Source organism: Ptychodera flava, chromosome 16 (assembly GCF_041260155.1).
Source record: "Ptychodera flava strain L36383 chromosome 16, AS_Pfla_20210202, whole genome shotgun sequence".
Classification (NCBI taxonomy): Eukaryota; Metazoa; Hemichordata; class Enteropneusta; family Ptychoderidae; genus Ptychodera; species Ptychodera flava.
Window position 1 is genome coordinate 37,840,614 of NC_091943.1, and position 25,672 is coordinate 37,866,285.

At 35.9% G+C, this 25,672-nt stretch overlaps 2 protein-coding genes and 1 long non-coding RNA gene across 6 annotated transcripts in view; 1 reads left to right on the forward strand and 2 right to left on the reverse strand.

Moving 5' to 3' along the window:
• Positions 1-16,637, reverse strand: part of LOC139114760 (golgin subfamily A member 1-like) — a 37,156-nt gene extending 20,519 nt beyond the window's left edge. The window contains exons 1-8 of one of the 2 annotated variants that reach the window (XM_070676652.1): positions 16,510-16,637; positions 9,742-10,332; positions 9,126-9,282; positions 7,204-7,334; positions 5,077-5,196; positions 3,321-3,469; positions 2,904-3,015; positions 1,555-1,650 (exon numbers count right to left, since the gene is read on the reverse strand). In XM_070676652.1, the coding sequence (XP_070532753.1) occupies positions 1,555-1,650; positions 2,904-3,015; positions 3,321-3,469; positions 5,077-5,196; positions 7,204-7,334; positions 9,126-9,282; positions 9,742-9,921 (945 nt within the window). In that variant the 5' untranslated portion in view covers positions 9,922-10,332; positions 16,510-16,637. The remainder of the gene's footprint in view (positions 1-1,554; positions 1,651-2,903; positions 3,016-3,320; positions 3,470-5,076; positions 5,197-7,203; positions 7,335-9,125; positions 9,283-9,741; positions 10,333-16,509) is intronic. The other variant, XM_070676653.1, reaches the window with a different exon arrangement.
• Positions 16,608-20,294, forward strand: LOC139114766 (uncharacterized). 3 transcript variants are annotated; one of them, XM_070676667.1, is made up of 2 exons: positions 16,608-16,727; positions 17,410-20,294. In XM_070676667.1, the coding sequence occupies exon 2, from the start codon at positions 17,440-17,442 to the stop codon at positions 18,385-18,387; it is 948 nt and encodes a 315-aa protein (XP_070532768.1). In that variant the 5' UTR covers positions 16,608-16,727; positions 17,410-17,439; the 3' UTR covers positions 18,388-20,294. The 3 variants fall into 3 exon arrangements, with proteins under 3 accessions (XP_070532768.1, XP_070532769.1, XP_070532770.1); XM_070676668.1 differs by having other exon boundaries at positions 16,633-16,718; XM_070676669.1 differs by lacking the exon at positions 16,608-16,727 and adding an exon at positions 16,839-16,970.
• Positions 20,295-22,602: 2,308 nt separating this feature from the next.
• LOC139115034 (uncharacterized) lies at positions 22,603-25,317 on the reverse strand. Its single transcript, XR_011548019.1, has 3 exons — positions 25,197-25,317; positions 24,412-24,682; positions 22,603-22,997 (listed from the first exon to the last, which is right to left on the reverse strand). It is a non-coding gene; the product is annotated as an uncharacterized lncRNA (long non-coding RNA).
• Positions 25,318-25,672: the final 355 nt, after the last annotated feature.

The following is a 25,672-nucleotide window of genomic DNA, read 5'->3' on the forward strand; positions in this document are numbered from 1 at the left end:
TATCTCTGGAATATATGGTTTTTTTATTCCCCAGTAACAACAATATTTATTTTGCATTTTGAAAAAACTGGAAATTTTGTTTTACACACCAAGAACAGTTTTGACATTTTTGAAATTGATTGGTCTAGGAGTTTTTATTTGCCAGCTATATTTGCTAACTAAGTCATAATGGCAATGACTGATGCATTCAAAGATGATATCCAGAAATGAACATTTTTGTCCCCACAGTTGGAGTGTCTATTTCACTGATCATGATGTTAGCACTAGTAATAATACAGTAAAGAGTATATAGGATCCAATACGACAGCAGAACTTTTCAACTAAATATGTGCCAGGGCAGAAACTAAATCAGTTCAAAATAATGAGAAATTAGATTGTACAAATTTATTACTTATCTCTTTAGTTTGTTCTGAAATACCAATTCATGGATCTTTACATTAAAGACAAAATTGCAATGCATATTATTTAGCAATGCTTGTGCATTTTGAAATGTTAATGATGTTAGCATTTCTAGTATTTAATTGGCAATTGCTTTTGTGTCTCAAATGCACAAGAGTCAAGATATTTGTGTGTCACACATTCAATGACTGGATCCTACACAGATACTCTTATATCTGCAGTGAATGCTTGGATTGAAATCAAAACTTGGCATCAGAGGTTTAGAGATTCAACAAATAGAATTTTGAACTCAAAGATAATTAAAACAGCAATACTGTTGACTGTGTCCATGTATAAAGTTCTGAGTTCCATTCAAACTGACTGGCCTACTGTACCAATATTAGGAGTAGAAACATTTGTAATTCTTCTGCAGTGATAATATCATTTCTCAGTGGCTAATTTGTAGATTTAATATCTGTTCCTCTGTCAAATCTGTATACCAAATTAAGAATAGATGGTTCTGCTATTATCAAAGTAAATACATTGGAGAGTTAAATTTCCTGATACCAAGTTTCAATTTCAATAAAAGAATGCCAAAAATGCCTTGCCAGGAAATTTTCATATTGATGCACTTAAAGCTGCATTGGTGCATGCTGTTCCGTCAAACTTTTGGTTAAAATCTACCAAGCAAAGTGCAATTTCTTCTGTGGGATTTGTAGACCAAAAAACTTGAATTTGACGGGAAGCCACAAACTAGAATTGAAAGTTTCTGAACGATGCCTGAAAATTATGAAATAGCTGTGGAATATGGATTAATTTTCTGTGGCTTGGAAATACGGTATGTGAAATTATAGAATGAAAGCTGAGAACAGGGATCAATTAATACATAGAATACATAGATGTTCTTAACAATTACACATTATAAATTTGAAATTCTCAATATAAGACAAAAAAGAATCCTTTAAACAAAATTTCTGCAATTAAGATATCCCATTCATCTTTCATTGGATCTTCTTTTATAACACTCAACAGAAAAGTGTAAATGCAGTAAAAGGAGATAATGCAAAACACTACTGAGTACAGATGACCAGAAAAGATCATGGCAGAGTTTTTTTGGCAGCCATTACATACATACATCCACCACCAATCCCCAGCTCAGAAAAGAAATGGATTTACCTGCTGTCTATATACATCGTTACTATGTCTTAGCGAATCATACTCATCTTGGATGGAATTTAATCTAATTTCTAATTTGCTCAAACTACTGGACTTCTACAACACAAACAACAACACAGTGGAGAAAGAAAAGAAAACAATAAACATCAAAACAAATCAACACAGAGTGTGGCAACTACACAATGTACCAGAATATATACATGCAAATGTACCAGAATATATACATGCAAAAATATATAACACAAGACAACACATGCAGATATGTGACGAATGCTGCAACTTTGCACCATAGATAGTGTAACTACTACTGCTACATGGCAATTATTTTGCATAGCACCACCATCTAATTATGTAGCAGAGATTTTGAATCAGTTGTGTAAAATAATACTACAATATTCCATGAAAGCTGGTGCATGTATTTTGGAATGTATTCGTGAAAAAGCAGTCTTGGTCAGAAATCATTATGAATGATGGCTTAAGCATCGGTTACACCATGCTAAAATGACTTTGTGGTCCAACATAATACATATCCACTGAATCAGACACATTGGTATAGTTCTGCTGTTGTTACTGTTATGTTAATATGGAAAACACTACATTACTGTGATCACTACCAATTTACACATTGTGCTAATACTGTTACGCCAATGTGGAGAACGTTTCATTATTTTGATCACCGCAATTTACACAGTGTGCTAATTTTATTCTAAAATTGATCACCACAAATATTTACACCTACCCAGTTTTGAAAAGAAAAATAAAAAACCTGAGAAAACCCATCTGACAATATATCGCTCAGCATATGTGGCATTCATTAAAATGCATAAAAATATATACTTATGCACACTAATTCCAAAACCATAGATTTATCTTAATGCTAATATACCACAGCTGTTACATACAGTCTAAATCTCCCTCCTAAAATTTACTCCTGCCACCAGATTTTGGTGATTTAGATCTTTATTTCTGTGCAATGGTATCAGCATGCTAAAACACATGCCCTAACATCAAGACAAACCCAGCATCTCAACATCCAACCCTAAACAAGTTTTCTTCATTTACCAATTGAATATAAGAATGTCAAATTTTCCTTTCCTATCCATGGTTTTCATTATTATAATATGATCCAGAATGTTGGAAGTAAACCATACAAAGTTTTCTTCATGCAATGCATTCAAAGATAAAGGAATAGTCATTAAATAACTTAAATTTGATGATAATATTGTAGTACTGTCTCAAATTCAAATATCTCCAACCATGTGATGTGGCTCACTTCAAAGGGAAACCAACGCCAGATGTGTTTTTCTCACTGATATAACCTATTATTAAGTCAGTTTCTCTGGACTTACCTCTGCAATAACTTGGTTTAGTTCAGTGATTTTTTCAACACAATTTGTCTTCTCCCTCTCCAGTTTTAGAACAAGGTCTGCATTTTCTAATCTATTTTGTCTGAAGTCATCTCTGTCGGCAAAAAATGAATTTTGTGTTTATGATATGTATTCTATTGACATTGGAAGGAAACACTATAGGATGATTTATTAATATGACAACAAATCACTTTGGCAAGTACATCTACCGGGTAGAATGGTACAAAAGACATCTGCTACAAAAGATTCTGTCTGCAAACTGTCTGCAAGGATTAGCCTATAGGTCAAAGGTCAGAGTCTAAGTGTCAAAGGTCCTTTGCTATTACAACACTGATAAAGTAAATACTGGAAGAGAGAATGTCAAGGACAGGCCATTGGTAAAACATCTTGCTATGGTACCTTTCTTTAGTTACTTTCTCTAGTAGCCTTTTATTGGTTTCAAGTTCTGTCTGCAGTCTATCCTGTAGCTGTAGGCTGTCTTCCAATTTCTGACTAGTCTCCTTTAGTTTGTCCTTACACTTGCCAAGTTCTTCTTGACTGTTTAAAAACTAAAATCAAAGAACAGTGATGGACAATATCAAAGATATTGTTATGTAGTATGGCCAATTATATCATAGCTTTGTCAATACCAGTGAATTTTGTGATGTCATACCCTCAAATTACCGGTATTACTGATAATGTATATGATTATACAGTATTATTACATATGTACCACAGTTTACTTGCATCGAAGCGCGCGCGTACTACCGGTATTTGCACTGCAGTGCAAATACCAAAAACATTATTCCATACGTGCATGCAAATGAATAGAACAGCGCGTGATCCTTGTCTTTCAATGTGTGTCGCGTAAACTATTTAAAATGTGTTTGCTTGTGTTTTTAGTTCCTTTGTTTTCTCGATAAAATAAACAGGGGAAACATATGTAATAATAACAGAACCCCATGGCGAGCGAGCAAGCTTGCCGTACCTTGGGTATTTGCACTCGTGTTTGTGTTGAATCCGGCTGTCCTTTCACTCGCTGCGCTCGTGAAAGCACGACTGCCGGATCCCCCGCAAACACTTGTGCAAATACCGCTGGTACGGCGCGCTTGCACTCTCTCGCCATGGGGTTCTGTCATATTGTTGCATCAGATGGTTCTACAACTACAAATTCACTGGCATCGCCAAAGCTATAAAATAATAGCAATAATGTACCTCCTTCCTGCCCATAATGGACTCAAGCTAACTTTGCATTCCATATTGTACTCAGTTTGGCCTCATACATTATGTCGTGCAAAGTTTGCTTTCGTCCATTATGGGCTGGGAGGGGTACATTATTGCTTAAATATTGGAAGATTGGTGTAGAATGAAGGTGTATGGTAAATGACAGAATTATAAACTGGAAAATTAGGGTAGATATCACTGCATGTTAGATTTTGCAAGTCACTTCTTCAGTTAGTTTCAGATCTCAGATCGAAAGTTAGTTTTCCAGATCTATTCAACATACTCCAAGTGTTCTGCATAGCTGAGGTGTTAAGGATATGAGCCCTTTAAAGCATATTCTTACCATTCATTCACAACAAACATATGAATACAGCTCAAACCAATCAAAAGAATACATGCAATTTAGCAAGCAAATGAAAATTAAGTTTTATACTAATTTGTGGTTTGTGACCTCTCTAGAATTCATAATTTCTTTTTCAATGTGTGATAAGACATCATGTTCACTATAAAAACCAAATAATATAACAGTATACATGTGGCATACTAGCAGCATTTGTTTTGTGGTATTAGTTTTTGTGGTCTGTTTGGCTCTACTGTTACTTACTGCATGATAAACTACAAGTACTTATGCAAATACTGCTATTAAATCACACTGCACTCTTGCATCATGTGGATATGTCATCTTTTACATCATCACTCTTTCAATAACTGTAATGATAGTAATATTATGCAAATTCCAAACACTAAATTCACCCATGGAAAGCTTGAACACACATTAAAGTGAACTTTTCACACGCTTCATTAATCTCTTATTGCCAATCACTGTACTGAGAACAATACTTTTTGAATACCGTACAGTACATTTGCTACCTCATGGTATCATCCCTTTGAATGAGTTGTTCAACGCTAGTATAAAAGTTTATTTTCAAAGTTCTAAAAGCAGAGGACTTACAAGATGTTTCACTTTGGCCATCTCTTGGATTTGGAATTCCTGAATTTCATCATTTTCTTCTCTCTTCTTGAACACATCACCTTCTAACTTGGAAACCTTTTCTCGGAGTTCTGTGTTTTCCTGAAGAATACAGTAATAGACAAGAAATGTTTAGAACTATAAACTGTCTTTGACAACAAATACTAGGGTTGGAGAAAGCATTTGCTATTGCAGTCATCTAAGTTATCTTTAATTCATTAGGATGTAAATTTTGTTCCCATTGAGGAAAATTTTCAATGCAAATCATTTGAATTGAATAGTACACTTGTAGAACATCTGCTGAGATAACATAGTGTTACTGAGTTAATCACACAGTATGTATTTCAATGTAGTTCAAATGATGTACAAAACCTGTTTTTCCTCCATGTACACGCTGTACAGAATTTTGTAACACTTACCAATTTTTCATCATTGACAAAGGACTTGCGAAAGGTAAATTACAGAAGTGTTACAAAACACATTAAATGTCAGGGAATCATTTCAAAATTTCCAATATGGAACATAGCATTTCTTTGCTAGATTTTTAAGATACTTAAGCTGCATGTTAACCAGCATGTTAACTCTTTCATCCACATTTGACCCTCAATCAAACTTTGAGCAATAGGTTTACACCGAAGAGAAACAGAAAAGGTTACCTACAATTAATTTGCTACATATAAACTGTCTTGTTACCTATGCTATTTTCTTTTTCACAACATAAAATGCACTTGAACTCTAATGTAAATATTGCAAGTTTAGCATGATACCTACTTACTTTGTGGTACCAGAAATTGTTTTTTATCATTAGGGGCCCTCTATACTATTTGCTCAGATTTTTCTTGCTTTCTTCTTCTTTCTGCCATTTACTTTGTCAAGTTAGATCTGAAAAGCCACTGCACATACACTTTTCAAGCTTGGAACAATGATTAGGGTATATGAGTAGTCAAGCACCTGACCTTTGATGAATTTTTAATTGGTCATGATCTGGCAGCCATACTGGATTCTTCCGATACCTAAAAGTGGCTTCTCCTGATGACTTGGGTCCAGTCGATTTGAAATTTGGTGTAAAGCAAGCATGTTCTCTGCTCTTTAAAATTTGCTGATAAAATCGCTAGCAGTCATGCGACTGGCCACCATACTGGATTTTTGAAAAATTCAACTTTAACATACAACATTTTCTTGAGCCCAAACTTTGGTTATATCATCATCAGTCTGACTACTTTCAAGTCTGCGAAGTGCATTTGGATCTGAGGCATGGTTTTGTGGCCACATTGCTATTTACGAAAAACCTACGATAACCATGGAAAAATCTCATCTCCAAAACCAACATACCATTTGAAATGAAATTTCATTCCGTCATAACGAGTGCACTTTCTCTAGTTTGTGAAACCCATTTGGATCAGTCATATGGTTGTAACTTTAATTTTACTCTTTATTCTTTTCAACGGCACAGATTGTAATCATAAGTTTGATAAAGTATACATGTGCAACACAGGCTGCTGATAACAAAAATTAACGCAGTGCTTACTGCTGCAACTTTATGGTTAGATTCCAAAACCTGCAATTTTTAATAGCTTCAATCACATCATTAATGGAATCATAAACCCTCGTTTCTCGAGGGTCTGTGATGTGATGTTGAAAATTCTCATCAAGACTTCAGACAAATATTTTGCCAATTAAGGTAGAACGCACCTCAGGGAGAGATATTTGGACTCTCAAATTTCTACAATTTTTTTCTGATCTACCACTTGTGGAGGCTCATGTTAAAGCTCATTAAAAAAAGAAAACTTTTCACCATCTTAGTTTTTCGAAAATCCAAAATTTAATTTTTTCCCATAGAGTTAACACAGGGTTGGCGGTCGTTTTGAATTTCAATATTGCAAAAATCGGATAATTTGTTTCCTTAATTATAAACTTTGCGAAGTGACCCTTTATTTTGATTGTTGATTCAGTACGAAAAACTTAAAAGGTTGAAGGTTTCACTTAGGAAAATTTGAGCAAAATTTTAAGTCTTACACTTTTGAGGTGCATACTACGTTAATAATGAATTGAGGTCCTAAGAAATCTCTGTGGAGGGAATCTGGGTTCATAAAATGTACCTGAACTTACCCTTTGTAAATTTTCCTGCTTTGTTTGAAATTCTTCTTCCTGTATCTTCAATGCTAAGGCATGAGCTTCTGACATCTTAGATCTCTTACTCTGATATTCCTCATTCATTTCTTGTATCCTTTTAAGCGTGGCTGCAAAAAATTTTCAAAACATAATTTAACTGTGTCAAGCACTATTTGATGTGCCTTTAATGACAACTTCATTGTTGATGAAAAGTAATTAATTGTCATGTGATTGCAAAAATGGTAATATTGGTATTTCACGGGTGTGCCAGAAAAAACATAACTTTATAATACTAGAAGTCACAATATAAATGTAAAATATTTACCTGTTTACTTGTAAATATTCAAAAATTGATAGTAAAAGATTTAACAACATTTGAATCGTAGACTTTGTGAGCAGACACTCTAAGTCATTTCAAACAAACAACAATTTCTACAAAATGTCTGTTGCAATCTTCTTGCGCCGACACAACCAATACAATGATAGATTTTGGATACAAGATAGATATAACAAAATTATAAGATGTTTATTTTTGGATTCAAACAAGGTAAAATATGAATCTGAATTTGGCAGATTGTGGAACAAAGTTACTGTAATTGTATTACAGAGTTGCTCGTTATATTAAGGATACAATGAATGAGATTAACCTCATGGCCTAACATGTACTATTTGGATTTCAATCATTCCTACTTCATACTCTGTATATTCATCTTACATAATTTCATTGAGATCTTATTTCACTAATCTTGCACCATATATTATAGAAATAACGGGCGACGCCCTGACCATTATAATTTATTTTTGGGCAAGGGTGAGAGGAAAGCCAAAAATTAACGGACGAGGCTTGCCGAGCCCGTTAATTTGGCTTTCCTCGAGTCCGCGCCCATAAATAAATGTTAATGGTCAGAGCGGAGTCTGTTATTTCCATTATATTATCAGTGAACCAAAGAAAACCGTCAAAATTTCTGAAAATTTCAGGAGCGAACGACAACTTGGCCACAGAAATTGAGCCATACGCAATGCACTGTCACGCGTGCTGTAAAAAATTGGCAAATCCGGAGATGTTTTGAGAAAAAAGTATCTTAACTTGACCTACAAGCTCCATTTTATTTTGTGATTGATTATGATTTACATTTGAGCTGTAAAGTTACGATACTTCGAGTGTAAATCTTATAATTCATATTCACGGGCATGTAAATAAGCCATTACTGTGTATTTGTGGTCAGTCACATGGTTCAGCTCAACCAATCAAAATGCGATGGGCAGGGCATGGTTATATAATGACTGGCATTTGAAACACACAGAAGGCTATTAAGGCTTGCCCTACACATGTTCTACTATGATGAGAGACAAGTTATGTTGGCAAAATGAAAGCTGACTTTACTCAAAATGTATAATTTATCTTGTTTTTGGGTATATTTTCTGTGATAAAAGACAATGAGTAACTACCAGTAATTGAAATAAAGTATCACGTCAAATCACATTTATGTATGATGCGATTCTGTCAGGTGATACCTCATTGGTTTGTTTCAAAGCTATATTTGTGGTTTAAAGAAGAGAATTGTGCCATCATTTCTTTACCTGTGGGCCTAAGGGTCTGTTTTTGCAAACATTTTTGAAAGAGTCAAAATGTTGACTGTTCTAAGTGACTTCTTCAACAATTGTAAAGTTAAAAAGATTACAAAAAGGAAAGGGAGGTTGCCCCTCCAAAGGCTACAAGCACAGTCCGTTCACTGGAACTGTGCTACATGTACAACCAACAGTAAGCAATTAATTTTGCTTCACGTGACCCTATCAATGGCATTCTAATTAGTCAATCCTTGGTACTGATACAAAAACATAAACCGCATTACATTTAAGAGAATATTGAAGTGTGATTCATGCATGTAATGTACAAATATCAACAATGAAATACTCACCATCTTGCTGTTTTTCTAAAGCTGCTTCAACTTTGTCTTTCATCTTCATGGTATCTTTCAACATTGCACCATACTCTGACACTTTGGCTTCAAGGTCTCGTATTTGCTCACTCTTCTTGGCAATCTTGGCGATGAGTTCCTCCTTGGTAGCTATGGGCTACAGATACAAAAATATGCAATACAGAGAAAAACCTCTGAGTGAGATAAAAAGGTAAGCTGTATAGAGATACAGGCAGATTGGCTGTTCAACCACACTGCAAGTGTTTGACTTCAATATCCAAACTGGTATCATATAATGGAAACACGTTTGTCTGAAGCATTGAAATAGGTATTTACAGTACTGATTTTGAGCATACAGTACATTATACATAAGCCATTGCTCATATTTGCTTTTGATCTGAGAAAAGACAAGTCAATGTAAGAATAAAAGGAGTTCAAGAATAGAGACAACAATCCCGTGTGTATGTCCTGTTTTTGACATTCTCCTCTACTTGGAATATTTTTGGTTCACCATATTGTCATTAATTTTGTATAATTTTTCAATTTTAAAAGTGATGATTATAGTTTTGATTTCAAATTTGTTTTTCAAAAACTTTTCAAAAAGTGAAACACTCACAATTTGAGAACTACTGCCGGATGCAGTGTCATTGTCACTGTCTCTTCCTTGAAGTGATTCTCTTCTTCCAGATGTATTCCTTGCTTGTCCTGGACCTTTTCCTCCGGGGCTACCAAAACTCCGGTTCAGGGGGCTCTCCCCCTCAACCTCTACTAGTTTCTGCTTCAGCTTTGCAAACATTGTCAGAAATAGATGTTCCCAACCTGATAAGGCTTAAAAGCAGTATTATGGTGTTTGTAAAATAGACTATTCTTAGCACTCCTGGCGGTGGCAAATTTACTGTTTCTGCAGAAATCACTTGACTTTAGCTGCCTGACTGTTGCCTTGCTGATGAATAAAGCTACATGACCTGACTTGCTTGGTGACAATCTCATTCACATACCAAGAAATCATGTGTCAGGCTGTTATTGAGTGCAGGCTAGTTCACATCAAACCCTAAACCCTAGTCAGAAGCAGTGGAGCAATATTGCTGGAAGATGAACTGTCATCAATAAGGCCTGCAAAGCAGCTACAGATTCTAAATATCCGGTACTGGAGCAGTAGTAATGTTTTTCATCAAAGCATTTGGTATTTCAATCTGACAGGTTTACACTGAAAGGAAAAATACAATAAACACTTTGGTAAAACAAACTCACAAGAAGCAAAATAATATGACGTACAATAAGAAGCATAAATTAGGAATGGTTATTAATAACAACTTTACAATTTGCTGCAATTCTCAGAGTGTCAAATTCACTGGTGTGTAGTAGCGTTTGTATCCTAATGTCACTATGAGAAAGACTTCTCCTTATCCCCCAGTAAGGCTGATGCAGTTCACAGTTACCTGACTAATTTTTATTGAATGTCAACTCAACTTTTATTAACCTGCTAATTGAAGCATCTGCTGCAAGTTGTCATTGATATGTATCCTGTCTAGTCACTGTTAAAAATGTTGTGAAAATGGAAGAGTATTTGGATACATCAAAATTATACACACTAATTTTAGCCACTTTGAACTGTATTTTGAGCATAAGTATTGAGTTGCCATAGAACTTAATTGTACAACAGACCTTTAACAAGATTCAATCGCGTTAAAAAGAGACTAATGAATAAAAATACATATTGAAATATAAATAAGACAGAGTCATTCAGACACAGACTGTCCACCCTACAGTGGTACTCTTCAAATTGGTTGGCGATTCATTGTGGATTAACCCTTTGAACCCGGCTTGGACATAAATGTCCGATGACGTCATAGAGTACCAGGGGGTCAGGGTGCAAAGGATTAAAGCTTAACACTGGTAGAAAAAAGGGAAAACTACACATCCTGGTGTGTATTTTTTTGTTGCAAATCAATAATAAATATATCAAAACAGTTTATTTCAAGATATGCATAGTGAACAAGCTGCAAAACACCCACAGATTTCTTACAAATATACAATAAATACATTTATGGTAATTTTGTATCCAGTTTTATCACCTGTAATATCCATATTTTCCTTTATGATTGTCTTCTATATTATTGTTGGTGTTATATGGATATGGCAATTACATGCTCACATTACTTACTGGAACTAAAGACTGTGATAAAATATGAAACTCAACTTTTTCATACCAAACAGGTTATGCCAACTCACAGTCCCTCTTTCAAACAGTCTGGAAATGCCTATTGAAAAAGGTGTCAATCACCTAGACCGTACAGCCAAATCACAACACAGGCGGCGGTCATGTGATATCAGTGCATTGCCTGACCTCTGTGTCAAGACGTTTGTCCTATGTGCTTTTCTTGAATCTTCACTGTTTTTGGCACAATAAAGTGTTCTCTGCATCTATCTATGACACTAAGACAGAAATAACCATATCCTGAAACCAGTGTGTGTTTTCTGTGATCCTTCCCCTATTGTAAATGATGAAAGTGAGCGATAATTTCTGGGGTTGATCACTTGGAGTGTGTTGACAAAGCACAAGCAACGGCTTGAATCACACCAGAAAATTTGTGCTCCCTTTCTCTTGCAATGCTACAAGTCAGTGCCCAAAAATATGATCTAAATATGTTTTCAGTGTTATATTCTGTTGAATCATGTCTGTTAACTGAGTAGAATAGAAAAGTCGACTGAAGAAATGCATGTAGATTTTAGTTGCATATTTTCCCATAGAGCGTCAATATGGCGAACTCTTGACATGTACGCTCTGGCACAGTAAATACCTCAACAGTGCGTACATGTGGAAATATATCATTCAAAATACTATATGTCAACCCAATAACAGGTTTGGTAATGAACTAGTCTGCTGTTGATGTTCGTATTCGGCTGATTTGGCCTGTCTTACTTGATTTCGGGCAACAGTCATGACACTGGAAAACAGTGCGTCAGCAATTTTTTCAGATCGTGATCATAATGTGATCTTCATATGTAAACCCTTTCAAGCTTTATCTAGACGGGAAACATTCCTCATTTAATGAAAAAGTAAATTGTTGAGCGTTTCTATGGGAACAAGTTGTAATGTTTTGTGATATTCTGAAATTAACCTGCAAACATCATGTTTTTGAATGATATCATTATACAATGAGAGACAATATGGTGGCTGTCATAGGGTCGCAGGGTATTGACATTGATATAACAGCCCGTTGAACAGTGTCAGTGTCTTTTTTAAGATGTGGATTGTTTGTTTGTTCATATCATCGAGTGTTACAGACAAACCAGCCGCGTTTCCCGACTTTGCCTTGTACCTTTAGTGCATGGTTGCACTTCACTGTCCAGGAACATTTGAAATCTATTGCAAATGAGTATTTCAAATACCACAGTGCCATTTTCAATTACCATTTTAATAGTTTTACCACATGGCAAGAGATAGAGTTTAAAATTACTTAGTTACAACAGCCTCTAAAGGGATCAGATATGAGCTTACATTCATATATTCACTAAGTGTCATTTACCTAGAGTGCAAATTCAACACGATTATGACAAATGACGATCACCTTGTATGTCATCTTTTTCAAAACCTTTGTTATGGGGAAGACTTTCACATTCTTGAAAAATTTAGAATCATGATTCCTCCAGTGTGAGGAAATCTAGGTAATACTAATCCATGTATAAATGGAATTCACCTAAGATCACTTCAAAACTGACAGACTTGTTAACAATGATATAAAATAAACCAATCCAATATTTCCTGACACTGCTTTGGTTAATAGCAGAGTCATAATGCTATGGCATTCTCCTGCATGAAAATAATGATGATGATTGTTGTTGTTGTTGTGTTTGCTGTTGTTTTCGTGTTCATTATTATTATTATTATTATTATTATTATTATACAAATGCACTTTGGATGACATTGGACCGAATGTAAATCAGTCAAACAACTGATGACACGATCGAGTACGTGCAGAAATCCGCAAATAAGGCTCTTTCACTTTCCATATTTTGGGCATTATACAATCTAAGACAACTACCACAAACATGGGGAGAGAAGAGTGGTTTACAAGTACTTGCAAATACACTTTGAAGAAGTTTTTTCTACAACATGAATCACTATAATATGGCAACAATGCCAATATATATGTACCGGTACCGTATGATCGGTAAACCATAGACAGGACAGGAGGGGAAGTGATGGCAATGTTGAGCTCAGGGACTGGACACAAATTACAGGGGGGGGTGGGCCGGTGTTTTTTGGGGGTGGGTCACCATTTTTCGCGCAAGCATTTTTGAAGGGTCATAAAATTTTGTGCAAGCCTATGGGGGAGGGTCACCTTTTTTCATGCATCAAAGCTGAAATTGCATGTGCACGTTATGGAATACTGAAAAAAGAAAAAATACCTCCTGGCACTTTCATTTTCTGCCATTACCATTATCGGCGCGCCCTTCGGGCGCAAATTTCAGGTATAATAAACAATGTATTGATGATCAAAGCAGCCACATTGATTTAAGTTGTCATGATTTCTACTTATTCAACACTATTGTGCATAACTGTCCCCTATAATGACTCTTTCAATAACAATTTGGGAGATTACTTATTGACATCATTCTCCCATTGACAATACATTGGGTATAGGTCGGTGTCAAACGTTCATGTCGCTGTATGTACATTTTTTAATTTTTTGAGGACATTGACATAATACAAACTGTTCAGAATAGTGCATAGTGTCATCAATAACAACTGGAAGCTTCAGGTCGAACAACTTTTGAATAACAATTTAGGATCAGATAACCTATGAGTTATTTGTAGTTTCCTCATAGCCTACAATGTATAGTGAATCAACATTTTGGTGAAATTCTAAAATCAAATTTCTGGCACAACCATTGACTTGAAACCACTCTAGTCTAATCATGAATATTAATACTAATAATTAGGTGTACATACATGTACAGATTTACCTAGTTTGTATTGGAAAAAATATTCATAGTTTCATCATAGACTGCCATGTATAGTCAATGGACATTTCAGTGAAATTCCAAAATCAAATTTCTTGCACACCCATTGACTTGAAACTACTCTAGTCTAATCATGAACATTAATACCAATAATCAAGTGTACATAAATGCACAGATTTTCCTATTTTTGTATTGGAAAAAAATTATTCATAGTTTCATCATAGACTGCCATGTATAGTAAATCGACATTTAAGTGATATGCCAAAATCAAATTTCTTGCACAACCATTGACTTGAAACCACTCTAGTCTAATCATAAATATTAATACTAATAATTAGGTGTACATAAATGCACAGGTTTACCAAGTTTGTATTGGAAAAAAATTATTCATAGTTTCATCATAGACTGCCATGTATAGTCAATGGACATTTCAGTGAAATTCCAAAATCAAATTTTCTGCACACCCATTGACTTGAAACTACTCTAGTCTAATCATGAACATTAATACCAATAATCAAGTGTACATAAATGCACAGATTTCCTATTTTTGTATTGGAAAAAAATTATTCATAGTTTCATCATAGACTGCCATGTATAGTAAATCGACATTTAGTGATATGCCAAAATCAAATTTCTTGCACAACCATTGACTTGAAACCACTGTAGTCTAATCATAAATATTAATACTAATAATTAGGTGTACATAAATGCACAGGTTTACCAAGTTTTGTATTGGAAAAAAATTATTCATAGTTTCATCATAGACTGCCATGTATAGTCAATGGACATTTCAGTGAAATTCCAAAATCAAATTTCTTGCACACCCATTGTCTTGAAACTACTCTAGTCTAATCATGAACATTAATACCAATAATCAAGTGTACATAAATGCACAGATTTTCCTATTTTTGTATCGGAAAAAAATTATTCATAGTTTCATCATAGACTGCCATGTTAAGTGATATGCCAAAATCAAATTTTTTGCACAACCATTGACTTGAAACCACTCTAGTGTAATCATGAACATTATTACCAATAATTGAGTGTACATAGATGCACAGATTTACCTATTTTTGTATTGGAAAAACATTATTCATAGGGTTTCGCCATAGACTGCCATGTATAGTGAATCAACATTTCACTGAAATTCCAAAATCAAATTTCTTGCACACACATGGACTTGTAATCACTCTAGTCTAATCAAGAACATAAATATCAATAATCAAGCATACATAAATAAACAGATTTGCCAAGTTTTGTATTTAAAAAAAATATTCATAGTTTCTCATAGACTACAATGTATAATGGATCCACATTTCACTGAGCGAAATTCCAAAAACAAAGTTTTTATATTGTACACAGATGCACATTTTACCACCCACTTCTAATCAAGCACAATTATGTCAATTATTCAGGGTCCATATATGCACAAATAGTGCAAATTTTTAATTCTGAAAATCTTTGACAGTTTTGTCATAGACTCCCATGTATAGTTTTGTCATAGACTCCCATGTATAGTGAATCAACATTTTGACAGAAATTCCAAAATCAAATATCTTGTTCACATGTGCACTTGTAAACAACCCATGCTAATCAAGTATATCTATATCAGTTATTAAACATCTGTATATGAACAGATATAGCTAGTTTTATACTGGAAAATACACATTCGTAGTTTTCTTATAGTCGACTACATGTATAGTGAATCAACATTATCGATAAAATCTAAAAATTACATTTTTGTACAGGCATGCACTTTTTACCTGCCACTTCAAGCAAAGTACATTTACATGAATAACACACATATGATTTGATATTTTTTGGACAACGCGTTATATCGGCCACATTTGCCTTCCTTTCGGGAGGGCGACTTAAAAAGTATAGCAAGTCAGAAGGGGGTCTTTAACACATTGCAGGGTTTTTTGGGGGGTATTGAGTAACAGGGAGGGTCACTTATTTTCATGCACGGATAAGGGGGAGGGTCACTAATTTTTGTGCATGAACTTTTGAAGGGTCACTATTTTTTACGCAGCGGTTTTTCGAAAAAACACCGGCCCACCCCCCCTGTAATTTATGTCCAGTCCCTCAGATGTGATCATAGTATATCGTCGTGAAAATTGAGTTTAACTTAAATCAGCTTATTCCGGCCAAATAAATAGATTTCAGGGTGAAGGTGCACTTTTAACAAATTCTAACGATGCAACATGGGACGGTGCACGGCCCGCCCCTCTTATCTGGACAACGTGGAGTTTATTACGAACACCGAGACACAGTTTTCAGTCACCGACAGGTCAGCATAATACTTGGATGACCAGCGAACATTTTTCAACGAATTGACTGTTTCCCATTCAGATTGTTTAAATGTTAACATATCGTACAAGCTTTTCATGTAAAGTAGAAGATAGGTTGTACTTACCTTTCTGGACGTCCAAAAATGACTGAAGATTTAAAGTTCATCTGGTATACGGTCAGACGCCATATTGACTTTCGTGGCACTTCGCGCAGTCGCATTGTGTGTGTTGATGTTTCATGAGTCAAAGGTCAACAAGCAGACTCAGGCGCGTTCATGCAAATACAATGTTGTGTCATTTATCAAACACAGGATGATGATCGAGTCACAGCAAGGTATCGAAGGTATCGCACTTTTACTCTATAAATCAAAGCTGTCCATCATCATATTCACGATATTCCGGTCACGCTTATCATATATCCAGCTACTGACATTATGTGTATTATGCGGGTCACCAAGCCACAGGAGCACGTAATGACTTCCCATGAACATTGCGTAGTTTTGCCAGCTCTGGATTCCATGAAGGGCTCAATATACCATATACCCTCGAGAAAAACATACTAGTTGTATTTATAGGTTGATTCTAGGTATCTGTTAATTCTATTTTTAAAGCTTTCACCGAGGTTGTTCTGGCAGTATATTCGAATATAGATGTGATCATGATTCTGGAACCTCTCCGTAGTTTTGGTATGATTTCCCAAAACTTTGCAACGCCATTATACCATTGCCATAACTACAAAGAAGTTATAATGCATATGAAATCTGACACTTTTTGCAAGCAGCCAATTGAAGCACATAATCACTAATTTTAGATGATATTACTCGTTTTCAATCGAATCATAGTTGTGTCATTTTTGATTTTAAGGCACTGAGTTCCAATGATGACAGAACAGCACCTACAGATTAAGAAAATAACAAATGCCATGCATTGTCACGGTGACTTTATGCTACCTTCATCTGCAGCAGTAAATTGTTAACAAAGGTTCAAAAAAACGTTTCATTTAATGCATGATTTCTCACTTTCAGGTTAAATATCATTGATTAGATTCTTCAAAAATGGAGGAGAAGAAAGCATTACCAGATGCAAGATGGCAGCCACCAGACAAGTCATTTACCAAAGTCATTCTGGAGACAGGCTTTGGATTTGCCACACCCAATGAGGGTGCAATGTGTACAATACAAATTACTCCATTGCCTGGAAAGTATCATATTGATGAAGAAATCATTGGATACCCCCTGCACAGAGAGACAGAGACTTGTGTAGGCAACAGTGATACTGCATTGTCAGAAATTTTTGATACCTGCCTTGAAACAATGAGAGAAGGCGAACAGTGTCAAATTCATGTTCCAAAGTCAACACTGGTAAGAAACCTTGGTGAAGCAAAACTTAGAGTTATGGCTTCAAGTTTAAATGATCTTGAAGTGGAGACAGAAGAGGACTCTACGACAAAGTTTATTATAGAGTTAAAGTCCTTGAACAGATGCAAAGAAATGTGGAAAACATCTGCAGAGGAGAAAATTGAACTAGCAGAGGAACACAAGATGAGAGGGACAGCTTGTTTCAAGAACGGTCAAATTGTACTGGCATCAAAGAGATACAGCAAGGCATTGAAGCTGCTGATTACAGTAGGCCGCAAAGCTGACCTTGAACAATTGTCAGAAAATATGAGAAGTAGATACAACTCTTTGAAATGTTCCTGTCTTTTAAATTTGTCAGCTTGCCTTCTCAAGCTTAAACAGTACTACAATGTAGTTCTGCTCTGCAATGATGCTCTCAGTATTGATTCCAACAATGTGAAGGGTTTGTATCGTAGAGGGCAGGCTTTAACAAAGTTGAATGAGTTTGATAGGGCCAAGGATGATTTGAGCAAAGCACATGCTTTGGAGCCCAGCAACAAAGCTGTCACTGACCTAATGTCTGTTTTACTGTCCAAAGTGAAACAGCAGGACAGACAATATGCGTTAGCGATGAGTAAAATGTTTGGTGGACCCATCAAAATGTAACCTTTTTCACCACCATAGTTTGTTCCAAAGCTACTGTCTAGAATGTTAATTGTGGACCTGTGTATTGATAAAAAGAAGTGACAAGGTCAAAGTTACTGGGAGGATCTGAATATTTGGGATCATTAGTAATTTTATATGGTTATTCACAAAATATGGCCCTGTATGGACTCTGGGCTCAGTGAGTAATATAGGACAAGCTGCAGCCGATTCCTATACATCACTCACTGAGCCCAGAGTCCATACAGGGCCATATTTTGTGAATAAACCTTACTATGATAGCATACACCTTCCCCATTCCTAGCCCATTTTGATATCATTTAGGGTTATCTTTAGGGTTTGAAGACTGGTGACATGATGTAAATCAAACACATTGCCTGCATTTACATGCAGAACTAAGGTATTCCATTAATACTATGTCAGCTACTACTTTCTGTGAATGAACATTGCCAAATATGGAACTTGTTTTTTCTCATAGTCAGTTTTCAAATTTATTTTGACACCAGAATAGCTTTTTCAAGTCACTTCAACTTCAACAGTGTGTCATAAATTTCTTTGTTTACATCGGATATATAGGTAACTCAGAGATCAAAGACACCTAGTGGACCATCCTCATATGAACTCCACATACTGTGCAAGTATGGAAAGTTGTTGAACACTAAAACCAAATAGGTTACCCTATAGGTGTGTAATGATGTCATATATATCATTACATCTTCAAACTAAGTGAGAGGACATCTTGAAACCAATACAGTGCTATTCAGCAAGATCCATCATGTAGCTACACAATATTTAATACATACATAATAAAGTATTTAGAAATTAATGTTTCAATGAATTTGCTTGAATGAATCACGATAGATTTGAAATTTATGTCCCTATCTGGCCTGTATTTTGCAATCTTCCTCTGATTATCAACAGGCTAATATATGAAAGCATCAGTAGTATGGTGAAATTCTGCAGCAGTTTTCAGGCCGATGTCTAACATTTTAACATTTTATTAGTACTCAACATACACTATCAGAGAGTGTTGTAAGGTGCAGTACTCTCAGTACAAAGTGAGATAATTTAATATATACATAATTACATAACTGAATTTCGTCAGTAAGTGCAATGAATGCAATAATGAACATACATGAGTAAACAACTTTGCAAAGTATCTAATTACCAACTTGGGCAGAGTCACTGGAGGAAGCAATTGTATTTTTCAGGAAAACTGCTAATGGTAATGTATTGTAACTCATGATGTTGATAACAGCTAGTCAAAAGGGTCAATAGCTATGTTATGTACTGTGGCATATTGATCTGTTTGCAAATGATTTTCCTCGTCTGGCCGTTGAACCTTGCATGAATATTAAATATATGGTAAACTCTGTTCTGTTTTCGTGCATATACACGCGTCTATAGGGCGCATAGGCTCAGAACGAAATTGGAGAAGACTGGCAACTGCGGCGTCTAGTCTCCATCGCGTAATGGTGTGCCATCAACGGTGTGGCCGGGAGAGGTCCGTATGCATTCTCAAGCAAAACTGCACAACTAAATTTGTCTGCACGCCCAACTAGACTAAACGTGTAACTTTGACGTTGAGCAGGAAAGAATTCAATCTTACAAGACCGGCGGTCAAGAGACTTCAATGTTGGAAAATTGACTAAATAACATGAAACATTACAAGGATCGATCTTCCTGGATGTCTAATATTTTCGATGGATAGACAAACGATTATGCCTAAGGAAATAAATATATAACACAAAAGTTTATAACTTATACATGTACGTATTATCATACAAACAACACAAAACACAAACAACTGAGATGTGAGCGATGTGTGGAGTTGTTTTCCCTTTGTTGTATTTTTGCTTCCTTTGTTACAAATCTAGCATGGTTGGAGATAAAGTTCCTTCACCTGAAAATCTTGTGTTATTGTGTTTGTATATTGTCAAGTGTAAGCTTATTGTTCATTTGACAATTCCTTCTATATATTTTGATGTCGATCACTCAGAGTATAAAATATCTTCCTGACCATTTCTTTATTAATATATTTACATGGAAGTTCTGATTACAGAAGCTAACTAAAAACAAAACCCTGAAAATTTGAAGGAATGATTTTTTCCTAGTGTCAAAGATTAACTTCAGTCATAGTAATAATGGAAATAAAATCGTCATTTCAAAACTAGACGTGACAGCATTAAAATTTTCGTTACGCTCTTATAAACAATGTAATTAAAACTGAAAAGAAATTGCCGAAAAATTAAACTTGCCGTCAGGATTGAAGGATCACTCAGCGTTTCAGCTAAATCATAGACACTCCAATGGTTAAACTGTCATTGTATGTGTTAAGATCTTTGTTGCAGTTTTACACGTTCGTAGTTAACTTTTGGTCCGGTTTGGTATCCGAGTCACTCATCAATGTTATTTGTGCCCCGTTACGGTTCGTTGGGCCCGTGTTGGCTCATCCGTCCCTGTAAGGATACACCCCTAGACATGTAAAGAGTCTTGGGGTTTCGTCTCTTGTCTCTATATGAAGTCTCACGATGAACAGATATACCATTAACGATCTGCTAGATTTCATTTACGTCATATACCACTCGTTCGAAAATATTTCTAAAGATTTGTCACGGAACAATGGGTTTATACACGGTGATAGAGGGACCGTGGTTTATACCTTTGTTACATCATGGATAGATTAACGTCATTATTTTACAAAATCTTCCAAAATATTTGATTGACCAAATTCAAAGTATTTAGAATATCGCCTACTACTATCGTCACTTGTTCTGATGTTTCCCTACCGATCTGTCAACGAATATACTTAAAATTGTAGTTCCTTCTTTTAAGTCCACGATTGGCCTGCTCAAAGGTATCTTTCGGACAAGAGCACAGAATATGGTCAGATGATATTCCAACTAAAGCAGTCTTACTCGCATTGCAGTGAGAAAATATGAAGAGCGCGCTTTTTAATGTTATAGCTTCAATAATTTGGAATTATCTTCCATTTACCACTCGTTTTTCGCCAATTCGTGTCAGTTTTAATCACTTCTGCAAACTTTTCTTTAAAAAAACATATTGATTGCTTTTATTGAACATTTTTACCATGCTGTATGTAATTGTTAATGTCTATTTATCTACGTGCTACCCTATCGCTTTGAATGATTTGAAAGAATATATCAGGTGCAGCCAACGAACAAGGCACTTTTAAAAAGGTCCTTACTATGATAAGATATATTGTGCATGACAAATAATGTGAACTGACTAATTTTAAGTCAAGAGGGTAATTAATTAGCTGTTCATAATTTGCCCTCCCACAGAAAATTTTTCGACTTACCCTCCCACACTCAAACTTCATTTTTACCCACTTCCCACTTATCTTTGCCTGTTTCCCCTCCCCACTGTGAATTTTTGAAGCTCCCTCGCCCTGTGACAAAAAAAAACTTGCCAATTTCCCCTGCCCTGGAAACAATTCCCCTCAAAAAGTTTTTCGCCAAGCCCTGTCCCCAGGACAATCAACCGATATCTGCCCTGCCCTACAAAAAAACAATAATTGCTCCCCTACCACCTAAAAACATGTCCCCTGCCCTAGAAAAATTTAAAATTCCCCCTGCCCTCAAAAATTGCTCCTGGAATAGCTTTTTCGATGAATAGCTCCGTTGGCTGCACCTGATATATGACCATTTGGTGGTATGGTGGTGACGTAGGTTGATAACGGGTCACAATTACTCTACTGTGCCTATTTGTCACATGTTTTTGCAGTCAGTCTGTTTGTCGGTTGCTTTGTGTCGTCGACTGCCGTCCTTTTGTCTCTCATATTCAGTAACTCTTTTTTTCTGTATGTCACTTGTCAGTTTATTTGCTTGTTGGTGTTGGTGTTGGTGTTTCAGTTTGATGTTCCTGTGTACATCCTTGTATCTGACACATAGGCAAACATGTACGATCGATGAAAGTAGTTTTACAGAATTGACGGTTACCCCTTTACATCCTCTTCGTAAATCTATACGCTTTTAATATTTACTTTTGTAATCAATTAAAAGTCTCTACATCACTCAGCTTATTGCAGGCAACGACGGAATGTGGGTGTACGCAACCACTGTGTGTTCTAGGCGAATAGGGTGTCTTCCGGCCAGTATTTATTAAATAGGAGAAAAAACGTCACTCAAAATGTCGTTAACTCTAAAAATATTTTCAGGTATCGATGAACGATTATAAACGACAAATACTATATGATAAAGTGTTCTTTCAGAAAAGTCGTGTCAGTTTATTTTGCAGAATACCTCGTACAATCATGTTAAACCTAGTGGTTGCAGAGCACTCTAAAATTGGCGATGTCAACGTAATGTCACTCACTGACAACTGTAGAAACAAAGCTGGTGAAATCAGAGTCGTGGCGTGAACTGTTTGTCACAAAAAATAGAAACTATAGTTCTCGAAAACAATTCAAGAAAGTTGCTAGCAGATTCCACTTTGCGCCAGTTCATAGCGTAAACGAAGCAATGTACATTCTTCATAACAACACAGTGTTAAAATGGTGGTGGATTTTTCTTCTATGGCTCTGCCAAGACGGCACAGGAAAACACTTGGACCACAGTTATGTCTGTTTTCTGACCTAATCGCCATGTTGACTGAAAGAGAAATATTCATAAATCATAAGTTTAAGGACTAACGGTTTATGTAGTAGTGGTTGATCCATAATAAGATATGATTTCTGCAGACCCGATTGCCGCTGTGACTGAGAGAAATATCAGTCATGGTGCATGTAAGTGGGAAGTCGGGCAGGAGACGGGGTGTTGTAATTTTCCTATTTTGGAAATCATTTTAAGGCCACACCTACCTTCATATTTACTGTATTTCAAAGAAAGTGACATATCCATTGGAATATATACTTGGAAAATGATTGGTTTTGGTAGAAAGCAGAATAACTACTTTTATGATTCAATTTTTTCGGTATGCCCAATTTGTCCCTCAAATATACAAATTTAAGGCAAATTTTTGGCAAACAATTGTTATAGAAATAAAATCTCTAGTACAGATAATCAACATTACCTCAGGTCAAAGAATTGCAACGTGAAACTTCGATAACCACGTTACGAGTGCACAACAGTAGTACACTCTAAATACCTTTCAAAAAGACTATAACATTGCAAAATTTTCCCAGCTGAAATTTTGTCTTTACAACTTTGCCAAACAACTCCGATGGCTATTGTCATTGGGAAAACTTGCATTCCTTCAGAGAAATGCAAGTAAGCTTAAGGTCAGGTGTTGACATTCTTCGAGAAAAAATGCTTAGCCGAAGCCCCGGAAGATAGAATACGATTGGTTCTGGGATTTACACACCTGCATGGTCTGCCCACAAAAAGTGGAGCAATCGTAACTCTTCCTCTCTGCTGTCTGTGATCTAACAATGAAGTATTGACCAATCACATAATAACATCAACCCAGCCAGCGACCAAACGGTCACTGATTATTCAAGAATGAGAGGGATTAGATCAAAATACGATGAGGAACAACATAGCAAACGAGGATATTTGTAACTTTTCCCAAAAGTCATAAGTTATTACTTTCAGGAAAAGCTGAATGATTAAATGGATAATATCTACATGGATATTACTTCCACCGCACTAGTGATCTTTTTGCTCTCGAGTCAATTTTACAATTAAACGAACATCGAAACAAAAGCTGTCGTTTCGCGTTCTATCAATAGCGACATCAAGACAAATATGATGATGATGATGATGATGATGATGATGATGATGATTATTATTATTATTCACTTTATTTCAGACTGGTTAAAAACTGTCAATAGGACAGGAAGATTACAAAACAGACAAAAACAAGCACACTACAATACAGGACAATATAAAAGTAAACACTAAAAACTCTTCAAAAGACTATTGTCAGTACATTGCAGTCTACGGACAAGGCTACATACTAATTTTATTCTTTAAACTGAGAAATTGTTGACACGATTTTCAACAAAACCAGCTGAAATAGTAGCATTGCGATTGAAATTTAACAAATTGCGCACATGACACGTACCTGTCAGTGATCTTCGATTACGAGGTTTTACTAGCCGACTTAAAGCTGATGTCCTAACAGGTGGAGTTGCACAAACAAACGTGATGGCTTCAGGAAGGTCATTACCGCACAGTGTTTGCCTCTTTTCCCAATCACTTCGATCCAACATTGCCATGGCAACGGACGAAACCAGCAAAATCGTTGTGGTCTTGAAGTACAACATGGCGTTGTGCATTGCGTTACGAAGTTCAAGAAACTTTGTCTTTACCTAAATCTTCCCTGTAATGCCCATCTGCAACCAGTACACAGATGAATTCATAAAAGAAAAACACGATATTTTTAGATTTGAGCGATCAAGATGCGTGCAAGGCGATTGCATATAATGCAAGCATCGGTAGCTAAAAGCGAGGAGTGATTTGTAAAAATTAATCGATCAATGGGCGTTAACGTTCAGGCTATTTCTTTGGACGTTTCTTTGCCCTCAGTTGTTGTATGAGTTTCTTTTCTTACCATCCCCTTTTCTTGATATTCCATCGTCATTAGCATAAACAACTTACTCTTGATACGTTGTGTGTTTGATATTAGCATGCATCCTTCAAGTAGTCAAAGACGAAACAATCAACGTGAATCAGAAATCAGACTGCAGTGATGTTGGTGTTTTACTGCAGTACACGTTACACCTTACAGCAGCTTCCAAAACGCCGTATCCGACAATGTTTGTGAAGAAGAATACAAGGAACACGAGTCGATATCTGGCAATAAATGACGGACGAATTCAAATGGGAAATGATATATCGTCAACTCACCGTCTAGGGAAGAGGCACTTGTAGTAAACGTAAAAATTCGATTTTCCCAGTATGTCCACTTTTATGATGACCCGTGTCAAGTCACTTTGCGTTGAGTCAACGATGGTAACGGAATCTAATATTTGCATATATTTGTCGGGATTTGCATATCAATGGCATTGTTGCAGGTGTTTACTACTATGGCCAGCAAATGAGCTTTCATGTTTACGCGTACTGGATCGTTTTTGGCTTTGATAATTCCTGATTGTATCAGTTTCTTTTGCATTTCTTTCATGGATAATTTATCATTCATATCAACTTAGGATCTACAAGATGTAGTACGATACATCTACAGAACTTCTGAATCACGGCAAATCGTCTTTTATTAATAACACTCGTAGTTGGTTCTGCTTTCTGTGCCGAACGTACAGGGCTAATCTTGCTCGATGTTCATATAGCGATTTGACATTGATTCCGTTACTGCGTAAACGTGTGCG

Excerpts from the sequence above, each read along its gene's own strand:
- LOC139114766 (XM_070676667.1), top strand. The coding sequence starts at position 17,440 with ATGGAGGAGAAGAAAGCATTACCAGATGCAAGATGGCAGCCACCAGAC.